The 23,479-nt window shown below is 37.5% G+C and overlaps 1 protein-coding gene across 4 annotated transcripts; it reads left to right on the forward strand.

The window, feature by feature from the left end:
• The first annotated feature begins 6,997 nt into the window (after window positions 1-6,997).
• LOC310731319 (C-Jun-amino-terminal kinase-interacting protein 4) lies at window positions 6,998-23,264 on the forward strand. Of its 4 annotated transcripts, none has more exons than XM_083550889.1 (29): window positions 6,999-7,139; window positions 8,139-8,253; window positions 8,359-8,609; window positions 8,996-9,190; window positions 9,350-9,470; window positions 10,133-10,203; window positions 10,287-10,354; window positions 11,855-11,909; window positions 11,999-12,165; window positions 12,616-12,857; window positions 12,989-13,046; window positions 14,004-14,156; window positions 14,947-14,989; window positions 15,270-15,397; window positions 15,476-15,529; window positions 16,847-17,014; window positions 17,179-17,305; window positions 17,439-17,522; window positions 18,576-18,623; window positions 18,925-19,066; window positions 19,167-19,209; window positions 19,297-19,377; window positions 19,461-19,528; window positions 19,620-19,768; window positions 19,883-20,054; window positions 20,741-20,854; window positions 20,966-21,061; window positions 21,174-21,260; window positions 22,163-23,264. In XM_083550889.1, exons 3-29 carry the CDS (start codon window positions 8,511-8,513, stop codon window positions 22,270-22,272), a joined length of 2,943 nt encoding a protein of 980 aa, XP_083407015.1. In that variant the 5' UTR covers window positions 6,999-7,139; window positions 8,139-8,253; window positions 8,359-8,510; the 3' UTR covers window positions 22,273-23,264. The 4 variants fall into 4 exon arrangements, with proteins under 4 accessions (XP_083407016.1, XP_083407017.1, XP_083407015.1 ...); XM_083550888.1 differs by having other exon boundaries at window positions 8,139-8,247; XM_083550890.1 differs by having other exon boundaries at window positions 6,998-7,139; window positions 8,139-8,609; window positions 10,114-10,203.
• Window positions 23,265-23,479: the final 215 nt, after the last annotated feature.

Consider the following 23,479-nt stretch of genomic DNA (forward strand, 5'->3'; position numbering starts at 1 on the left):
TAGGAGTAAGACAGAGTACATGTGTGTGAATGAGAGGGAGGGCAGTGGAGTGATGCGGTTGCAGGGAGAAGAGGTGAAGAAGGTGAAGGAGTTCAGGTACCTGGGGTCAACAGTGCAAAGTAATGGAGAGTGTGTTATGGAAGTAAAGAAAAGAGTGCAGGCAGGGTGGAGTGGGTGGAGAAGAGTGACAGGAGTGATTTGTGATAGAAGAGTATCTGCAAGAATGAAAGAGAAAGTTTATAGGACTGTGGTGAGACCTGCGATGTTGTATGGATTAGAGACAGTGGCATTGAGTAAAAGACAGGAGGTGGAGCTGGAGGTAGCAGAGCTGAAGATGTTGAGGTTTTCGTTGGGAGTGACGAGGATGGACAAGATTAGAAATGAGTTTATTAGAGGGACAGCACATGTAGGATGTTTTGGTGACAAGGTGAGGGAGGCGAGATTGAGATGGTTTGGACATGTGCAGAGAAGGGACATAAATTATATTGGTAGAAAAATGCTGAAGATGGAGCCACCAGGTAGGAGGAAAAGAGGAAGGCCAAGGAGGAGGTTCATGGATGTGGTGAGGGAAGACATGCAGGTAGTTGGTGTAAAAGAGGCAGATATAGAGGACAGGGTGGTATGGAGACGGATGATCCGCTGTGGCGACCCCTAATGGGAGCAGCCGAAAGAAGAAGAAGAAGATATATATATATATATATATACAGTGAGGAAAATAAGTATTTGAACACCCTGCTATTTTGCAAGTTCTCCCACTTAGAAATCATGGAGTGGTCTGAAATTGTCATCGTAGGTGCATGTCCACTGTGAGAGACATAATCTAAAAAAAAAAATACAGAAATCACAATGTATGATTTTGTAACTATTTATTTGTATGATACAGCTGCAAATAAGTACTTGAACACCTGAGAAAGTCAATGTTAATATTTGGTACAGTAGCCTTTGTTTGCAGTTACAGAGGTCAAACGTTTCCTGTAGTTTTTCACCAGGTTTGCACACACTGCAGGAGGGATTTTGGCCCACTCCTCCACACAGATCTTCTCTAGATCAGTCAGGTTTCTGGCCTGTCGCTGAGAAACACGGAGTTTGAGCTCCCTCTAAAGATTCTCTACTGGGTTTAGGTCTGGAGACTGGCTAGGCCACGCCTGAACCTTGATATGCTTCTTACAGAGCATATTCTCCATATGTACAATCTGTACAATCTTTTAAACTTTTATCAGTTTGATTGATTTCGGTTGTGTATGTGTAATCTTTGCTACACAGGGAGCTGTGAATACCAGGGTCAAGTCTTTGGTATTGGTGACAGCTGGATTACTAATGACTGCTACCACTGTGTGTGCATGGAACCCTTTGGAGTAGGCTGCTGTGATCAGTAAGTGATTCGGATCATTGTGCTTGTCACAATCATTTGTCAAATTAATATTACTCCAAAGCAGGACTATCAAGATTTTATCAATAATATTTAATGGTGTATGATATTAAAAAGGCAGCATGTTAGTTATTTAGATTAGTATAAATGAAATAAATTAATTTGAATGATTTTAGATATGTATTTAATGGGTGCAAGCTTTTGTGTGTTATGAGAATGTAACACAATCACTTAATTACTTTTATGTTGCACAACCTTCCATTTACTTTAGTTCAGCATTCAAGTTTATGTAACCACATAAAGGTGCATGTAACTACATAAATGTACCAGACTGGCAGACTTTGCAATTACAGAAATTCACATCTACACTAAAATCTGTTTTTATCTGTCTTCCTTGCAGCAATCCACAGCCTGTAGATTATCCAGACTGGTGTGAGGTCATCAGGAAGCCTGATTCGTGTGTCAGTGTAGTGGTGATGAAGGCTAATCGAAAATTTCCCTGTCTCTATGGGAAATGGGGGAAACATCCAGACAACTGGAAATCTGACAATGACCCATTATTTTAACTGTCTAATATTATTTATTGCCCAATTAATTTAAATAAAGAAATCTGATAGCCTGACTAGAAAATGCCCAAATTCCTGTAATGTATGTACAATTATATGCAAGTAATCCACATGACCTAGATTTCTAAAGATTTATTTAAAGGGTCTGTTAATACTAATAGTATATAGTTAGTAATTAGTTTTTTAGTTGTTTATATCCAGATTGGATATGTTTTCATGCATGCGCTTTCTATCTTGAGTTAATAAAAGTCACTTATATGTTGTATTTGTTATTGCTGTAGTTCTGACCCAGCAGCATTTTTCGACAAGGTTCACCATGTGTACTGCAATTTCAGCTGTAAAAAGTAGACCTAGCACTTAATAATGATTTTTTCATCTGCTATTGTGACATATTGATGACTGAAGTCATATCTGCATTAATTGTTATGTGCTGGTGGGAACTGGGTGTTTGCTGATTCTGTAAATGCATGCCACTGTAGATCTTATAGTGTTATAGTGTTAACCTTTTAACCTTTTCATAGAGTGTTTCTGTCATACAAATACAGTGGGGCAAATAAGTATTTGATACACTGCTGATCAAATTTTTCCCAACTACAAAGGAAGATCAGCGAGATCTGTAGAATAGGAGCGAGATCTGTAATTGTCATCCTAGGTACACCTCAACTGTGAGAGACAGAATTAAAGAAATCCAGAAAATCACATTGTATGGTGTTTAAATTACAAACCCGATTCCCGAAAAGTTGGGACACTGTACAAATTGTGAATAAAAACAGAACTCAATGATGTGGAAGTTCCAAATTTCAATATTTTATTCAAAATACAACATAAATAATATATATAAAATGTTTAAACTGAGAAAATGTATAATTTCAAGGAAAAAATAAGTTCATTTTATATTTCATGGCATCAACACATCTCAAAAAAGCTGGGACAAGGCCATGTTTACCACTGTGTGGCATCCCCTCTTCTTTTTATAACAGTCTGCAAACATGTGGTGACTGAGGAGACAAGTTGCTCAAGTTTAGGAATAGAAATGTTGTCCCATTCTTGGTAATACAGGCTTCTAGTTGCTCAAATGTCTTAGGTCTTCTTTGTCGCATCTTCCTCATTATGATGCGCCAAATGTTTTCTATGGGTAAAAGATCTGGAATGCAGGCTCTCCATTTCAGTACCCGGATCCTTCTTCTACACAGCCATGATGTTGTAATTGATGCAGTATGTGGTCTGGCATTGTCATGTTGGAAAATAGGAGCATATGTTGTTCTAGAACTTGGATATACCTTTCAGCATTGATGGTGCTTTCCAGATGTGTAAGCTGCCCATGCCACACGCACTCATGCAACCCTATACCATCAGAAAGGCCGGATGACATGGCGGATGACATGGCGTCCCAGACATGGCGTCCCAGTTTTCCAAAAAGAACTTAAAATTTTTCTTCATCTGACCACAGAACAGTTTTTCACTTTGCCACAGTCTATTTTAAATGAGCCTTGGCCCAGAGTAAACGCCTGCACTTCTGGATCGCTTCTGGATGTTTAGATATGGCTTCTTTTTTGATCTATAGAGTTTTAGCCGGCAACGACGAATGGCACGGTGGATTGTTTTCATCTGCAATGTTTTCTGGAAGTATTCCTGAGCCCATGTTGTGATTTCCATTACAGTAACATTCCTGTATGTGATGCAGTGCCGTCTAAGTGCCCAATGATCACGGGCATCCAGTATGGTTTTCTGGCCTTGGCCCTTACGAACAGAGATTGTTCCAGATTCTCTGAATCTTTGGATGAAATTATGTCAAACGTCAAACTCTTTGCAATTTTTCATTGAGAAACTCCTTTCTGATATTGCTCCACTATTTTTCGCTGCAGCATTGGGGGAATTGATAAACCTTTGCCCATCTTGACTTCTGAGAGACACTGCCACTCTGAGAAGCTCTTTTTATACCCAATCATGTTGCCAATTGACCTAATAAGTTGCAAATTGGTCCTCCAGCTGTTCCTTATATGTACATTTAACTTTTAACTTTTCCATAAACTTTTTTTTTTAGAACTTGTAGCTCTCATGAAATTCTAAATGAGCCAATATTTGGCATGACATTTCAAAATGTCTCACTTTCAACATTTGATATGTTATCAATATTCTATTGTGAATAAAATATAAGTTTGCAAGATTTGTAAATTATTGCATTCCTTTTTTATTCACAATTTGTACAGTGTCCAAACTTTTTTGGAATCAGATTTGTATTATTTTCCATTTTATTGCATAAAATAAGTATTTGATCACCTACCAACCAGCAAGAATTCTGTCTCCCACAGACCTGTTAGTTTGTCTTTGAAGCCCTCCTATTCTCCACTCATTACCTGTATTAATTGCACCTGTTTGAACTTGTTACCTGTATAAAAGATACCTGTCCACACACTCAATCAATCAGACTCCAACTTCTCCACTATGGGCAAGACCAAAGATCTGTCTGAAGACACTAGGGACAAAATTGTAGACCTGCAAAAGGCTGGGATGGGCTACAGGACAATAGGCAAACAGCTTGATGAGGAGGCAAAAACGGTGCAATTATTAGAAAATGGAAGAAATTCAAGATGACGGTCAATCTCCCTCACACTGGGGCTCCATGCAAGATCTGCTCTCATGGAGTATCAATGATCCTGAGAAAGGTAAGGGATCAGCCTAGAACTACAAGGAAGGACCTGGTCAATGACCTGAAGAGAGCTGGGACCACAGTCTCAATGGTTACCATTAGTAACACATTACACTGTCATGGATTAAAATCCTGCAGCGCATGCAAGGTCCCCCACCTCAAGCCAGTACATGTCCAGGCCCGTCTGAAGTTTGTCAAAGACCATCTGGATGATCCAGAGGAGGCATGGGAGAAGATCATGTGGTCAGATAAGACCAAAATAGAACTCCGCTCGCCGTGTTTGGAGGAAGAAGAAGGATGAGTACAATCCCAAGAACACCATCCCAACCGTAAAGCATGGTGGTCGAAACATCATGCTTTGGGGGTGCTTTTCTGCAAAGGGGACAGGACGACTGCACCGTATTAGGGGAGGAAGGATGGGGCCATGTATCGTGAGATTTTGGGCAACAACCTCCTACCATCAGTAAGTGCATTGAAGATGGGTCGTGGCTGGGTCTTCCAGCAGGACAAGGACCCAAAACACACAGCCAGGGCAACTAAGGAGGGGCTCCATAAGAAACATTTCATGGTCCTGGAGTGGCCTAGCCAGTCTGCAGACCTGAACCCTATAGAAAATCTATGGAGTAAGCTGAAACTCCGTGATGCCCAGCAACAGCCACAAAAACTGAAAGACCTGTAAGGAGGAGTGGGCCAAAATCCCTGCTGCAGTGTGTGCAAACCTGGTGAAGAGCTACAGGAAATGTCTGACCTTTGTAATTGTAAACAATGGTTTCTGTACCAAATATTAAATTCTATTTTTCTATGGTATCAAATACTTATTTCATGCAATAAAATTAAAATAAATTATAAAAAAAATTAAACAATCTGATTTTTCCGGATTTTTTTTAGATTCTGTTTCTCACAGTAGATGGGTGTATGTGTATATATATATATATATATATACATATATATATATATATATATATATATATATATATATATATATATATATATATATATCAAAACAGTGTGTTAATTATTTTGGGGTACTTCAGTGGCTGCTTGGGTATTGCTTTTGGGTACTTCAGTGGCCTGCCTGGCTGTATTTCTGCTGAATAAAGTCTTCTGTGACACCACAACCTTAGATCTTGAACTTAGTTTATTTCTTTACTTGTCATTTTAACTTTGTTATTGGATTTGTTGCTATTGGTAATTGGCCACCTCGAATAACCCAAGCAGGAATTAGCATAATTGATTACATCGTATTTGTGTGTGGATGAGGTTGGCTGTGGACTCTGATGTCGCACCTGATCTAACACGTTTTAAAACAGAAAACGTGAAATAGTCTATGGGGTTGGTGTTTCCCAGTGGTCAGAGATGGGAAGTAATGAAGTACAAATACTTTGTTACTGTACTTAAGTGGATTTTTCTGGTATCAGTACTTTACTTAACTATTTTTAGACATTTTTACTTTCACTCTACATTTCTACACAAATGTCTGTACTTTAAACTTCTTACATTTTTAAACCAGGCTCGTTACTTGAGTTTGAATTTATTTGGTGACGTGATCAATATTTTTTTCTTATTATTACACACCATTTTCAGCCCATCAACCTATTTCATGTCATGCGGGGCTTTTACAATCTACCACTGGTGAATCATTTCCTCACACACCACAGACGTAGACTAGTTTATGAAGCTAACAGAAAGCAAGGAAGAACGCAACAAAAAGTCTGTGGTTAACGTGGATGAGACAGAGGGAGTCAGTGATGTAAACATGACTGAGAACAGAGACATTTCTGATCACCTGATTATCATCACCTTTTCTCTGCTTGTGTTCTATATTGTGGTTGTTCAGCCGGGATACATTCATTAAATAACAACATTTGAAATTCTTTTGTATTATTATTATGATGTGAGGTCCAGTTACCAGGATGACACTAAAACATGTAGTAGTAATTTTTTAACTTAAGGAAAAAATTAAAGCCATACTTTACTTAAAAAGTGTAGTCAGTACTTCAACTTTTTACCTGTCTTTTAAAACATAAGTATCTGTCCTTCTACTTGAGGATGTGTGCACTTTTGCCATCTCTGCCAGTGGTGGAGTCTCTGCTGAAACCTGATATGCGTGAAAGACATTATAGGGGTAACTCGCTGCCGAATACATTAAACAGTCAATTCGGAAGACGACAAATAGGGTATGACCTTTGAGCGTTCATTCACTGTTGCTTACACGGTGTTAGGAATGCATAATATTCTGCGTGGTTTTAACTCCCCCCCATCCGTGGCCCTGCATCACATGACTGCCTCTCGTCACGTGTCTATTTTCAACTTTCAGAAAGTTTTTTTCCTCCCGAAGGCGCACCTCTTCCCGCCTCCAAAACTCCTCGATTGGTTGGATTCTACCCCTTTCTTTAATCTGATTGGTTATCACCTGCCTACTGCCACGCTTATTACTTTCGTGTCCACGCCCCTTCCCTAACCTGCTCCAGAGTAATTAATACGGTTTTCAAGTTAACGCGACTGGAAAGCCTACAGGACGGAGAAGATCCCCGAGTCTCAATAACAGCTCCAGGTGAGCTGATCTTTCTCTTTCTCTTTCTCTTTCTCTTCACACATATATATATTCGTTTCGACCCGCAGTTACCGGTTGAGTGAAAAACAGCCGGTGAGTTTTCAAAGGTGTCTTGTGTCTTCTCCTTTTCGAAGTGTGTCCTGTGTGTACATTTAGGCCCTGTCTCCTCTCACAGCAGAGCATAATAGACTCTATGTATAATTGATTCTATCTTAAAGTAATATGTGAGGTCTTTAATCTACTGAGCATATTTGATCTGATAATATTTCACCTCTTTTTAGTTTTATACCTAAAACTTTACTACCTGAGAAAACCATGCGACCTGTCAACACAGCCAGGGTGGTGGTCTTACATCTCTAACTGTAGTTCCCTAATTCCACCCATGCATCCTGAACCTAAATTAATTCTGTACTATTATTTTGTTTTTGTTTTTTCTGAATCCATTTCCTTTCCCAGAGCATCATTGATAAATTCAGCCAATCCCATAATTATAGATTGGTCCTGCTCCAACTGGGAACATATTCATGCCCATTGTTTAATGGTGTAATGTAAATTTTTGTCTATTTTGCTAGAGCCAGTCTAGTTATTTCCAGTGCTTTCTACCAATTAAACACACGAGTTGTCAGTATTCATAGGCTTGCTTGTATTTTAGATATTGAGCTGGGAGTTGAATTCGTTCAATTTCAGTTCCCTGTTAAATCAGCACTCTTGAGTCAGTAATAAATATGTTTAATAACAGTGCGTTGTGATTGTCACAGCTATAGTAAATACACACACACACACACACACACACACACACACACACAAAAAGAAGCAACCGTCAAACTGTGAATGCTCACTTTATTTTAATTCTTAATGAGCCAGATTTCACACATTTATTTACACCCACAAGTCCCCTGTTCACAAACAGCAATGATATTCATGTTACAAAAAGTGCTTGATGATCAGGAAATTGCTGCTATGATAATTAAAGGAAATCATTTTCTTCCTCTTTTCCAGGATGGACACCAAGCCACCACCAGACATTAGTTAAGCTTGTTTCAGTATAAAAGCAGCTTGTTGGGTCTCTTGTGAAATTTTGTGTGTGGGTTGAATGAGGCAGAAGCATGTGAAAGTACGCTGCACCTTTTTATTAACTAATGCTAGTTGGGTTTTTATTTAGATTTTGGAATACATATGTGTATTTGTAGACATACTGTCGTCTGTTTGTGTTCCACAGTCGTTAGAACATGTTGGGGTGATCAAAATGGGCGATAAGTTTATTTAAATTACGAAAGGAAGAGAATTCCTGGAGAAAATAAGCAACTGTGCAGGGAGGTAAAGTGAAATACAGGAATCAGTCATTGGGACAAGGTTTAGGAGGAAAAAGAAATGGAGTATGGAGAAACTTCCTTGAGTGTGATGGGAGACCTGGAGCTGGACCCAGACATTGTCAGTGAGGAGGCTGGAAAATTGTACTCTGAGCTCCAGGTAAACCAATGCACACTTTGCACGTTCATGTCACATGGCAGATTGGGCTGAGATGTCAGACAACCAGAGCCTGTATGGAAGTGTCACATAGATGAATGCTAAATTGTACTAAGTTTTTATACAACATTGTTTTGCCATCGTTTCAAAAAGGAAGTGAAATGTAGCTGTCCACCATGTGAAAAGTCCCTGATGTAGTGAACTGCTCTTCCTGTTCTAGTGCCTGTGCCTGTAGATAAGAGTCTCGGACTAAAATATGTAGTCATCATATGTACTGTTCAGTAAAGGATATAGCCACAGCACATTGTTTTCTTACCATTTCACTGCTATTTTTGCCCCTCTTGATCTCTTTGTGTGCTATGTATTTTCTTTTACTTATTACTGTATAGTCAGTTGTGGAAACTCATGGAGCAGATGTGGTTGAATCACTGCTGCCCATCCTGGTGTGGGTTCTTGAAGGGCTCGCCAGCTGTCGGGCTCAGCTAAGAGAGAGCGAGGATGCTGTGGAGAAGGAGAAAGGGGAGAAGGAAGAGCTGCTGGAGAGATATGAGAGAGAGAGAATGCTGCGTAGGGAGAGCCAAGAGGTAAGTTTAGTATTTGTACTGGATTAAACAATCCAAGCTTAATTTTGAGTTAATTTTTAATTCTTTTTTCTATTTATTCTGTGCCTGAGCAGGACTTTTTATATATAATATTTTAAAAGAAATACCTATACGCATCAATTTCCTCTCTTACCGCTGCAGCGTTATTTGGAGTTGGATGATCAGTTTGAGCAGGAGAGGAGGGCGATACGTGGCAGAGACAAGGAGCGGGAGAAGAGAGAAAGGGATCTGGAGAAGAAAGCCAGAGAGCAAGCTGATCAAAGTAAATCCATTTTTTCCCTACATGTTTGCGCTTTCATGCTAGAATGCCAAAGCAGTTCAGAGTTGTACTTTTTATTTATTAGTTTTAAACCCCCACCCCCCACCCCCCACCCCAGTTACTTTCTACCACTAACCAGCTTTTTCCTAGCACGACAGCTGCCATGCAGAGAGGGTGAAGGCTAACACTTGTTTCCTTGACGTTAAGTGAAGCCAACCTTAGCAGCTTTTTGAACTGCTGCCAATGTTGCATCACAGGGCAGCTGCAAAATGATCATATGAAATAACGCAATGTCTTCTTTGGCATACAAGCACACAGAAGCCCACGATTGGCTAGTGCCACTCTGATTGACAAGGGAACTAATAACGCCACCCAGAGAGCAGTGCCGCATTTTCTTTATCAGGTTTGAAACTTGCAGTCTAAAGAATAGGCGAAGTACATTTCTGATCAAAATAGTGTTGCCTGTTTCTGTTAGAAGATCCACATCATGGACTAATTAAAATAAGGAATTTAGTAATATCCTTAAGTAGAATAGTTATATAATCAAGCTATGATCACACTTTCTATTTTATCACAATACTGGAGTTTCTAAATGTTGGTAAGAAATCTAGACCTCAGTTTTCTTAAACGTGTCTTTACATATCAGGTGCTTCTGTTTTCTTCAGTGGTGGCTCTGGAGGAGCAGAAAGCAAGTCTGACTAAAGAGTTAAACACACTGAAACACACACACAGCAAGGTCAGTATCTAACTTCTACCTTGATAATTAGCACAGAGCATGTTTCAGAACAATATTATTCCTCCCTCTATCTGTCTATCTAGTTAGTTCTGACATATCGGGATCTACTGGAAAAGAAAAAGGAGCTGGAAAGGGAAGGGTCCCCTCTAAGGTATTTTAAAATGCCTTACTTTGTTTTTTAGGAGTACGATAAAGTTTATTATTGTCTCATATGTTTTTTTTTTTTTTTTTTTTTTTTTTTAATAGTATTAACATTCATACAAAGTTAGTTACATATGTCTTAATTTCCTGTGTGAAATGATTTATTTATTTACTGTATGCTGAGGCAATGCATTAATATATATATATATATATATATATATATATATATATATATATATATATATATATATATATATATATATATATATATATATATATAAAATAAATATGGGCTGTTAATCGATTAAAATATTTAATCACACAATTGTCATTAGTTAACGCCCGATTAATCGCAAATTAATAGCACATTTTTATCTGTCCTAAATGTACCTTAAATTAATACTTTTCAAGTTTGTAGTACTATAATCAACATAGGCAGGGACAAATATGGATGCTTTATGCAAATGTATGTTTATCATTAGTGAACCCAAACTCAACATAGAGCATGAAGACAAAATATTCTTCTAAATGTTTGTGACATTTACATAGAAATTAATGTATACTCAGATAATCTGTTCCACACACCCAGAAATATTCATATAAATATATTTTTTATTTTATTTTATGTATAAATTATCCCTAATGTATCTGAAACAAATAACAATGATTAGTACATAATGTAAAGTAAAAATCAAAAACAAATTTACCTGCACGTTACCTATGAAAAGAGTCACGTGGCTGCCACGAGGGAGACGAGGAGGAGGGATATTTTTTCAGAGGAGAATCTCCTTCCATGAGAACACACATGGTCACAATACTGTAGTAAACCGTACATTCGGAGAATGCTGCCTGTATGAGGTATACACGCAGAACGAGGACAAATACGTGGGAAGCTGACCTGAGCTCCCATTGTATTACGCCGCGAGAGAGAAAGAACCATCATCTGAGTTGAGAGAAAGCTGCTCGCGTGATGCTCGATGTTCACGATGCAAGTTACATTAAAATCAAAATTTTTGCTTATGACAATAATGCGCTATTAAATATTTGACAAATTTTATGGCTGCTTTATGCAAATGTATGTTTATTATTAGTGAACCCATACTTATCATAGAGCAAAATATTCTTATAAATGTTTAAAGTAATTATAATGTTTTAAATTACCAAAATCAAGAGGACACCAAACGGAACTTCTTCCATGTTTCCACATGGACGGTTTTAATTGCCGGATTTGGAACAAAATTTCGGTGGAATTTATTAGAAAAAAAAATAAATAATAAAATCTAAATAAAGAAAGGACATCGTGTGTTGTGCTAAAGGTTATTATTTCGCCTCTTTTATATTTATTTATAGTTTTGATAAAAATTATCAAACAAAAATGCGTGCTGCATTATTCGCAGTTTAATAATAAAAATATATATAGATATATAGATATTATTTGCCATAATACTAGCATGAACTTTTTCCCACATTTTACATTGTGTTTTTATGAAAGTTACCTGTTCTATTGCAGAAATCGCATACGCTCCAAAAGTACAGAGCCACCTGAAGAAAATGCAGCCATCCAGGTAATTTTACACATTTGCATAATATAACTGCTCACAAGTAAATTTTTTCCACACAAGACTGTCTTCCCGTTGTTTTTTTTTCCATATAGCGTGTGGCGACACCTGATGTTGCTTCCAACCCCAAAATATCAGAAACGTCAACTTCCACAGACACTAAACTAATCAAAATGGAAACTGTGAATAATTCTTTTTTCATCAACGACATCATAAGTTCTACTCCAGAATTGGCTCAGCTGCAGGGCCTCGTGGAAGCAAGGTACAATTTATCAAATAGATATTGTAGGTTCATTTTAAACATCAATAACTGTTGTTCTTTCATTTTCTGTAATTTCATAATTATGTCCCACTTTTTGTTTTTGTTTGATTGATTTCTGGCTCTCTGAATCATTTTAGCTGGAATAAAGGCTCTTTTCCTCTATGAACTGAAGACTCAAATCTAGTTACTTATTAAGCAGCTGTTGCAACTCCTGTCTAATCTTGATTACATTGATTCTTCAAAGAATTCTTTTCTCTTATTCAGAATGAAGGAAATATTCTGTTAGAATTTGTTGTAGTTTAATAAAAAAAAAATTTTCAAATGTTAATCATATATATATATATATATATATATATATATATATATATATATATATATATATATATATATATATATATATATATAAAAAATTTATTATTATGCAATTTGTATTTTTTTTTTTTTGCTCAGTACTCCAGTTCGAGCAGAAATAGGAGAATCAAACGGCAGTCTAGGGGAAGAGATCAGACAAATTAAAGAAGAGAGAGGTGAGGACGAGGAGGAAGGCAATCAAGAAAATGAAATTGAGGAAAAAGAAAAGGACTTGGACAGTTTGGAGTGGGAGATGAGAAACACAGATTCTGTATTTTCTGAGCTTTCAGAGCTTAGCCAGGAATACGTGGAGAGTGTGGACCAAGGTGTCAGCGTGAGAGGTAGGTTTAAAACCAGTGTGAAAATGTCAACTTTTTGCTTTCTTTTTTATTTATTTAGATTAAGTCATGTCAGACGTGGGTGTGGTTTTTTTTTTTTTTGTTTTTTTTTCTTCTGTGTGGTTTCCAAACAGGCAGCACAGTCCAGTTTGAGGAGATTCTTTCACAGTATGAGGAACTGAAACACACCCAGTAAGAGCTTGTTTGCTTGTCTCAAGTAGGCATTTGACAGAACACTAAACAGGATAGTCATGCACCAAGTCACACTAGATAATCAGAATGATAATCTACTGTAAAGGACTGGTTTTGAAAATCTCCCCTGTTAATGTCTTTTTTAACAGTATTTAACATCAAACTCTATTAGAGTAACTGACTGAGTACTGACTAAGAAGCATTATATACAGTGGTGAAAGTGTGGAAGTGTGGGCCCTTCTTCCTGATTTCTTATATTCTTTGCAGGTTTGTCACACTTTAATGTTTCAGATCATCAAACTAATTTAAATATTAGTAAAAGATAACACAAGTGAACATAACATGCAGTTTTTAAATGAAGGTTCTCCTGGGAAGGTTCTCCACTGTTCCATGTTTTTGCCATTTGTGAATAAGGGCTCTCACTGTGGTTTGCTGGAGTCCCAAAGCTTTAGAAATGGCTCTATAACCTTTTCCAGACTGATAGATCTCAATTACTTACTTTCTCATTTGTTTCTGAATTTCTTTGGATCTCAGCATGATGTCTAGCTTTTGAGGATCTTATTGTCTACTTCACTTTTTCAGGCAGGTCCTATTTAAGAGATTTCCTGATTGCGAACAGGTGGCAGTAATCAGGCCTGGGTGTGGCTAGAGAAATTGAACTCTAACAGGGGGGCAAACACTTTTTCACACAGGGCCATGTAGTTTTGAATTTTGTTTTCCCTCAATAATAAAAAAACCTTCATTTAAAAACTGCATGTTGTGTTCATTTGTGTTATCTTTTACCTATATTTAAATTAGTTTGATGATCTGAAACATTAAAGTGTGAAACATGCAAAAAAAAAAAAAAAGAAATCAGGAAGGGGCAAACACTTTTTCACACCACTGTACAAAAAAAATATATATGCTTATTGGTGATAATGTTTAGACCGTGTAAAAAAATTTTTTTTATTCTTTTAGCGAGATGGTAGACGCTGCTCGTAAGGCCCTTATTTCTCGTGTAGAGGAACTGACGAATGAGAGATCTGCTCTGAACCTGGAGCTCACTTCCTGTCAGGAAACCATCAGCCGACTGGAAAGCAAAACCAAGGAGATGGAAGAGGAGACCAAACGGTAAAGTGTACCATTAATCTTGTTCCGCTTTTCAGGTTCATTAACACTTCCTTTTTCTTTGGCACTTTTTAAAATGCCATACCTGTTCTTACAGTATGTAATAAATCTAAATCATATTACATGGCAAAACAAAATCAGCTGTTTCATATTAGAGTACAGAGTGGTACAATTTTGAGAAGTTATTACTATTTTTTATTTTGTTTCTTATTGAAACTGTTCATTTTTTTTCTGTTCATTCAATTATTTGCATCATAGTTCAAATGCATAGGTTCACTGTGTAATGTACTTGCGCTACATGGAAATGTCTGCCAGTGAGCCCTGACACTCAAGCAAATCTATTTTAAAAAGGAGAAATGATGACCGTGGTAGGCTTAATGAGGTTTTTAATAGAAATTCACATTTCCTGCTAGAGCTATGTGTCCAAAAGAGCTCTGCTGATAAAGGAAATGTCTTTAAAATCACTTATCACTTATTGTGGCAGATTTGACATTATTCCACAAAATACAACATATACAAAGCATGTAAAAATATACTTTTTCAAAAATATATGAAACAAACCTGTCCTAGTTTTCTTGACTGTTCTTTCTGACATGTTTAGTTACATATGCATTAGTTATTGTAGTAGATATGCCATCATGAGTAAGAAATTAAGATTTACAGGAAAGCATTTTTTTTATGTATATAATCGAAGGTATCTGATACGAACAGCACTTAAAATACCACAAAATCCCAGTGATTGGTCAAAACCTACATGCCTTTTTTTAATGTATTTATTTTTTCTGTATCGCAGGCTTCGCAAAGAACTGGAAGCATCACAGGCTGAGGACTCTGACGTAAGTTTTTGTTAATATATATGTCAAATTGTGCTTTCCAAAATGAGCCTTTTCTATCTTATGTCATTACTAAAACGTACGGCCAAACAAGGAGATCCAACTGCTGCAACTCTTTTATCACCTGGTTCAGGTGTTTATAAGAGCTGGAACAGGATAAACGCTCAGGCAGGCTTTGAAGCTTTAGACAGATGGATTATGATCCACAGTTATAAATGTCTTCCTTGTGTCCAGTACAAATTAATGGCATATGACATCTACTTTTATATTCTTTCCCCACCAGACTTCTTTTTCTACCTCAAATCGCCGGTTCTCGCGTTCAGAGATGGCTCGTGTAGTCATGGAGAAGAATCAGTATAAAGAGCGGTTGATTGAACTGCAGGATGCCCTGCGGCGTGCACAGGCTCATGGGTCTGTTTAACTAAATTTCAAATGATACTGTTTGGTTTTTTTAAACATAGGCTGACTTGCATTTCTTTCTTCTTAAAGGAATACTAAGACTGAAAATATTCCAGATGACAAGAAAAGCAGTGTATGGAGGAGGTTTGTTCAATTTGATTTCCCCTACATATAAATAATCAATTCTGGAGTTTCCAGTGGAATTTTTTATCTTATTTCTACTTTGGTTTTATGGGTTGTTTTTTTGGGTTTTTTTTAATAAACATCCTGTTTAAATGTGAAAAATTATGGACAGTATTAAAGAATACTTTCAATAGATTGACCCCATCGTAAGTCAAAGACTGTGAAAGTCTTTCCTGCTTCATGCTGATTTATAATTTCAGTTTCTGCTCTAAACTGATGGTTTTTCTCCTCTTTTGATTTTTTTTCCACTACAAGCAGGAGTCTTAGTTGGGCGCTTGGAAGATTGCTGTTTAAAACAGAAAAAAATACACAGAGTGGGGCATCTCACAGGGCGAGAGATACGCTCATCCCAGCTGCGCGTCCAACGTGTCGTACATCATACGCTGCTGCCTGTGCCGTGAAATTTTAAATATTTTTACAATTTTGTCGTATCGCTCTCGTCATCGTAAGATTAAAAAATCGTAAGTCGACCCATCGTCACTCGGGGACCATCTGTAATTATACACCTACTTCCCTTAAAAAATGCACCCAATCAGGATCATGCTTTACAATTTTCAGAACTACATTCAGACCTTAGACCTTTTTCAAAACTTTTGTTACTGTTATTATTATTACTATTATTAGATGCTGTAACTGTGTGTTGTGCCAAAATAATTCAGCCCCAATATTGGAAAACAAATAGAACCATAGATTGTGGTCAATGGGAAGAAAATAATTAGAAGAAATGAGTAGATTTTTGGTGCTTTAGACTGTTTTGTAGTTGGCAATTTAGGGACTCAAGATTGATTGCATTATAAATTCTGTTAAAAACGAGGAGATATTCACTAAAATCCTGGTTGCCTCTGTGCCTGGTAAAATCAGTTGAAAGGGTTGGCAGTTTGCAAAATCACAGCTTTGCATTTAAACCCTAATGAAAATCTGTGTTCTGAAATCTGAGTTCCACATGCACTAAACTAAGAATAGATATAGTTATAATTTCTATATGGAGGAGTGGACAACGCTCTTGCCTGGACTCAAGAGAGCGAGGTTCACATGCACAAATCTATTAATATAAAGGAGCTTAAAAATATTCTGCACATAGAAGTGGACAACTTACAAGACCCCTTTACAGGTGCTTCCTGCTTTGTTAGATAACACAGTATAAGCTTTTCTGCTGAGGAAAATGTTTATTACTTTTAGTGATTACTTTTGCCTATTTTACAGAAGGGTCCCGATAATTTATTGAGTTGTCCTGAATAAGCATTTGATCTTTTAATGAGGATTGTGTTTGTCTTTCAGGTTTAACCGTTTTCTTGGTTTGACAAAGGACCAACTTGCTCCAGTTGCATTAGCTCCAGCTGCTTTGGCGCCAGCTGCTTTGGCCCTTACTGTCCCCCCTGTTGCACCTCCAACTTCCTCACCAGTGGGCTCACCTCATAAGCTATCCGTCAGCATGGTTCAGACAGAGTATGCAGGCTTTTTCTCCATGTCAAGTTTATGGATGCATGTGTTCATCTCACAAATATATTTGGATTTAATTAAAACCGCTGCTATATTCCTCATACCACCAAGCAATTTAAAGGTTTTTTTGACTACAAGCTTTAATATGGCTACTCTCCTTGTCTCCTCAGGGATTCCGTATCTCCCAGGCTGAGGAGGAAAGAATTATATCGGGAAATCCGCTCTCACGTGTGGAGAACACTGGGAAAAAGACAGGTGCATGGCTGGAGCATGCCCGTTTCTCACACTGACACACAGGTATGCACACACTTGCACATGCATGCCTGCTCTCCTCAACAGCAGATGTGCAGTGAACATTTTTTGTCATTGCCATTTCAGTAAAATAATCAAATCGGTAGATTTTCTGATTCTGTGTGCGTGTGTGAATCAGAACAAGGACCCAACTCTGGAGCCTAAAGACATGCCTGCCCTCATACAGCTGCGATTGCTTGACCAAAGAGATGCTTCTGCTAAGGTTAGATTCAGTTATATCCATTTCACAAATGCATTCTTGAGGGTATGTTGGTGAGAATTCAAGAATAAAGATTTTACTGAAATTTACTAAATTTAGATGACTTTTGGCAAGTTAAAATGCTATATAAACTAATATATATATATATATATATATATATCTCAGTATGAGTGTCCGGCCATGCATTTGGTACCTGGGCCTTCATTGGGGACTTACCTGACTTAATCCACCTCTTAATACCAGCACTATCACATCACGATTATAATATGTAATACGCAATATAATAACGTTTGGTATTACAGAAAGAGAGAGACATTTCACATATGGAAGGTAAAAACCATTTAACTAAAAGCAAGCTAAAAACCTCTACACTACAACCACAACTGTGCCACCTAAATCATCTGGAGCAGTTCAGAATCAATATTTGTCTAAAAACATTAAAAATGTAAATAAAATACAACCTACTCACCAGAGATGCATACTAATAATGCAGACTCATAATTTGCACCGCTCCTCAGAGACTGTAATCCAGTGGTACCGCTCGTAGGCACTGGACTGGAAGTGGCGAACAAACCCTTTCCCAGGCAGAGACAAGCTTGTGTAGCTTTTCTTGAAAAATTATTATTTTTATTTTTTTTGACATGGCAGCACATGGAGGCTGAAATCTGATTGGACAAGAAAATCTAACATCCACATACACTGATAGTGTTCAGGCCAGCAGAGAAGGCTTTGCTGGCCCTGACGGCCCACCACTCTGTGTGTGTGTGTGTGTGTGTGTGTGTGTGTGTGTGTGTGTGTGTGTGTGTGTGTGTGTGTGTGTGTGTGTGTGTGTGTGTGTGTGTGTGTGTGTGTGTGTGTGTGTGTGTGTGTGTGTGTGTGTGTGTGTGTGTGTAAAAAAGGGCTCAGTGATCTGTGAAAGGTTTTGATCAAATAATCTTTCCTAACTCTGACCAACAGACAGGTCATCAGTAGCTGATAGCTCAATTGTTGACTGCATGCATGTTTGTTATGTTTACTGAGGGGGTTTGTCTTTTTATTTTTTTTATTTATTTATAGCTGACCTGTGCTGTAGCAGTTCCACCAGAGGTGTCAGGGGAGCAGCACGTATGTTGAAATCTTGATTTGTTACAACTTGAACTTCTAGATCAGGTCACTGCGTGTTGGATAATTACAGAGGAACCACAGAAAGGATAATTGCATACCTGTTCTTACATGAACATGACCTCAAATTAAGTAAAACAAATGTAAAGTCGACTCTCTTTATATTCAGTTTGAGGCATATAAGTTCTGATCTTGAGAAACATTTTCAATATATGACTTATCATTTTTAACTGAACACATAATTTCCACATTCCATAACATGTCATTCATTCTCATACACATTCCATGCGTATGCCGATCTCAGTGTTCTGTCTGGGTGATCACTGGTCCTGCCTCCAGTAGTGATGTCACAGTGATTGACCCAGCACGGTCCAATACCCTCCTGGATCAGTTCAGCCTTCCACCCACCTCTCCTGCTCTGTGCATTTGTGCTGTGCCTCCCACTGGTCAGTTCAGCCATCAAGCATGCTTAAAATAGTTCCTGCTTAGTCTGACAACTGCTTCTGACTGGATACTGATTCTTGTTTGGCTCATCTCTTGCTTTAGGAGAAACATCTGGGACTGTGTGGATTGGGACGCAGGATGGAGGGTATGAATGGCTAATATGCTTCCAATAAATTTTTTGTGTATTCAGATTAAGTACTTTTTTTAATTCCCTTTTTTTTTTCTATATCAGCTTGCTCATTCATTCAGCCTCTGGCTCTCGGAGGCGCTGTATGCAGTCAGTCAGTCTTTCAGAGGGGGTGCACTCTCTTACGTGAGTTTTTATTTACTGGCCCTGTGTTTGCTATTATCAGATTTTGCAGACAATTATTTTTAAACCATTTTTTTTGTCCTTAGGTTCTCATCAGGTCAGGTGATTGCTGGATTAGGCAACGGAATGCTTGCATTTTTCAGCTACAGTTCTGGTACACTTCATCTTTTAATCAGTTTCAATAAATTGGATTAGAACCATACATGCTATAAATAAATTAAAAAAAATTTTGTCGCTTTTTGTAGGTGGGTGGAATCTTCATGCCCATGAAGTACTTTCACTAGGCATAACTCCTCTGCAGCCCATTCGCTGTTGCCTAGCCAAGAACGGCTGTCTCTGGGTGGGATACTGGAACAAAGTGTTGATGATTGATGTTCAAAATAGAAAGGTGGAGGTATGTACAGACGGGAAGCTCCGTCATGGAACTGAATCTCAGTGGGAACTTAAAAAAAAAAAAAACGTTCAAATGATGTTTACCTCTTTCTTTCCTTCTCTTTTGGCAATACAGAAAACATTCGCTGTGTCTCATCGAAGCGAACAACAGGTTCGCTTCCTATGTGCAGCAGGAAGCGGAGTTTGGGCTTCCTGTCGGCTGGATGCTACGCTCAGGCTGTTTGATTGGACAACTGGACGGCCATTACAGGAGGTTGATGTTTCATCAATGGTAACCAAAGCTCTAGGTAAGTTTTAAAAATATTTTAATGACCTAGTAATACTAGCATTTAAAGGTTATTTTTCAATTCCACTGAAAGACACTGGCTGGATAAAATATGTAATTGAGCTATATAACTATAGCTATTAAAATAAAAATGTCACATTAGTTGTACACCGCAGACTCTCTCTAGTCTTATCAGTGACTTAAACGTCAAGTCATATTTTATTTGACCAGCAGGAGCCTCATCAAGTCAACCGTGTACTGTTCACTCTTACAGTAATCTTTAAATAATTCGTAGTTTTGTTGGCCAAATTTCCCCTTTTGTTACTGCTATGTTTACAAATGGAGGAATGCTGTATGCCCATGAAGAATATTTGACAGTTTAATTTTTATATATAAACTTAAATCTATTAGGTTTATGACCATTTTTACAAACTATCAAAGCTTGAGTTTCACTGTGTAAGGAAACACACTCAGTAATTACAGCTTTTTTTACTGCCTAACATGATCTCTATTATTATTGTTATATTTGTATATACGTTTTGTATATGTATCAGTGTATATTTTATTTAGGCAGAAAAAAAATAATTGTCTGTTTTGTCAAAATTCACCCTTCAAGGCAAATTAAAGGTTTACTTATACTGTCGCACATCAAATGTTTCTTAACCGATTATGAAAAGATAAATTTATATTGGTTTTTCTTTCTTGCAGGCAGTGCATTCCTGTCCCTTTCACCTCTTCAGATCTCTGCCCTGTCCGTGATCTGTGGGCGGCTGTGGTTGGGCACAGGAAGTGGTGCTGTTTTCTCCATTCCGCTGTCACTCAGTGAGGTTTTTTTTTTGTTGTTTTGTTTTTTAACCCGTTTAAGCAATTTAAGTATGTAGTATTTACCTGATGTTCTTTTTTTTTTTTTTTCCTAATATTTTGCCCAAACAGGTTCTGAGTCCTCTATCCCATATTGCACATTGGCTTCAGCTCAACTATGCTTTCATGGCCATCGTCAAGCAGTTAAATTTATCATTTTAGCTCCCGGTAACACCTTCTGTTTTATTTAATTTAACAATGCCACATTATGTGCTTCATGTTGTAGAACTTAAAATGTAGTGCAACTTCTCAGCTTGACTGGCTTCTGACATCATTTCAGGCTGCCGTGGATCTTCAGCAGATGGTTCTGCCTCTACCTCACATCTCATCCTCAGTGGTGGGGAAGGCTACATAAATTTTCGCATTGGTGAGTCAATAGTGGTTCCCCCCAAATGTTTTTACAGTGCCATGAAAAGGTATTCAACCTCCACTAACGTCATTCGTTTGAATTACAAATAGCAATTGCGCATATTTAAAGATTCCAGCCAGTCCTAAATTATACTGCAATTAAATACATGCTAGTTAGTGGCTTTTTTCATATACATAACTGATACATTGGTTTCCAGAGGTGTTCAATTGGATTCAGGTCTGGGGAACGTGAGCGCTATTCAATGGTATCAATTCCTTAGTCATCCCCAAACTGCCCACATGCTCAGGCATTGTCCTGCACCAGTAGAAACCCAGGGCCCACCGAAAGAGCATAAGGTCTAACAATGGTTGTGAGTAGCTACTGGCAATAAAGGTTTCATTAGCTTGACCCTCTAAGGATATTACTCCTCAGCCTATCGCTGACCAGCAACCATAACTGGACATTCTTGATGTTGCAAGCAGCAAAAATGGTCCCCACAGCATCTTCAGACTCCTTCACATCTGCCACATGTGCTCAGTGTAAACTTGATCTCATCTGTGAAGTGTGAAAACTGCTGAAATAGGAAAAGTTTTTTCCATATTTTAGGTTTGAAGAAGACTGAAGCTTGTTCGTTTGAAATTTTGATTCATCCATCTTTTATTACATTTTAAAGGAAGAAAGGCAATTGATATTGCTGGTACAAATATCAGAGCTTTGTCTATAAAAAATAATCAACACCTTCTGGCCAGCTAGATTTAAGACTTAGACTGTGCTGTAATGTAAATAAATGTTCACGTTGCCAGCGATTCCTGTATCCACTTTCTCAATTTGATTGTTAAAATGTGTGATTAAACTGGCAACTTCATATATTAAGTAATAATAAGTAATAAATAAATGTAGTGTTTGTTTCCCTTCAACAGGTGATGAAGTTAGTGATGGACTTGGGGAGACTGTCCCACAGAGATCAGAACGAAGTCACGTGATCATCTGGCAGAGCCCGACTCAGTCAGTTCCTAGCTCCTCCCTTTGACAGTAATTTTGTTTATATGATATGTATTTATCATTTAGTGTTTGTTTGTTCAGAACCACACTTTACATGTATCCTTGCTGTGCACTTATATGTCTGCCCCTTCTCCTGGTTATTGCCTTTGTAAGAATAAGGAATGGTATTAAGTGACCTGACTGTTGATACCAAACATGTTGATACCAAATGACTTTATATAGCACTCAGAATGGATGTTCCAGAAAAGGTGCAAAAAAGAGTACCAAAAATTTCGGTGGAGCCTCGGTTATTTGTTTAAGCCTTCTATGTTATTGTGTACCAACTTAATATTGCAGTGAAGTTGTATTTTTTTGGTTTTGTCACTCAGCTCTCACCAACTGTTTGGTAATTGCTATGTCTTGTTGTTGTTGTTTTTTTCCTGCTAATGTTTTGGTTCCTATCATGCTGCACAAATGATTCTCAGCACTCCAGCAGATCATCTCATAGACCTGTTTTTCAACTTGTAAATTTGGCAGCCACATCATCGTCTGCTAAATGGCATTTTAATTAATTTCGTAGCAGATCTATTTACAGTTGTCAAACTACATAAATATGAATGTGAAAATGTTAAACTTGGCCACAACTGTTAATTCACACTAGCCTTTGGGATGAGTCTGAACAAACAGAAATCCGTTTGGCTATCTTTCTTTGGCCACCCCTCCTTCCTATCAACATACTGTGAAATTGATTTTAACATGAGGTCTGATAAATTCAGGATGAGAAAACGCACCACCATATTGATCAAAACATTTGTTTTAAACTCTTAAGTATTCTTGTAACAAGATGTGAAAATTTGCCTCAAGAGATTTATGTGACTTTCAGTCTTCAAACACAAAGTTTGTTCGAAATTTGTGTATGAAAGACCGTGCCGACAATTCAAAAGTATCGAGAACTGGAACTATTCACTAATTTATGCCGTTTGTCAGAATGTATTATTAAAGTACAAAAAGTACTTTTGTAAATACAATATTTATTAAAAATGGAAGATGGTGTATTGTATTTACCTGCAATATTAATACAATATTAATCAAATACAGTTTCCATACTAATCCAAACAGTTTGAAATATGCAATTGCATCATAGTTAAATAAAAATATTAACCTGAATAAATAACCCAAGCACTAACACAAAGCATAAATGTAAGAAATTTATCATTCTGACCTTTGAAACAAGTCTTTAATCAGATCTGCCTGTT

Source organism: Silurus aristotelis, assembly GCF_946808225.1.
Source record: "Silurus aristotelis genome assembly, chromosome: 1".
Lineage (NCBI taxonomy): Eukaryota > Metazoa > Chordata > Actinopteri > Siluriformes > Siluridae > Silurus > Silurus aristotelis.

Coding starts and splice junctions, on each gene's coding strand:
- LOC310731319 (XM_083550889.1), top strand. CDS start 8,511: ATGGAGTATGGAGAAACTTCCTTGAGTGTGATGGGAGACCTGGAGCTG. Junction 15,398..15,475: donor CGGCGTGCACAGGCTCATGG/GTCTGTTTAACT, acceptor TTCTTCTTAAAG/GAATACTAAGACTGAAAATA. Junction 20,055..20,740: donor AATGGTAACCAAAGCTCTAG/GTAAGTTTTAAA, acceptor TCTTTCTTGCAG/GCAGTGCATTCCTGTCCCTT.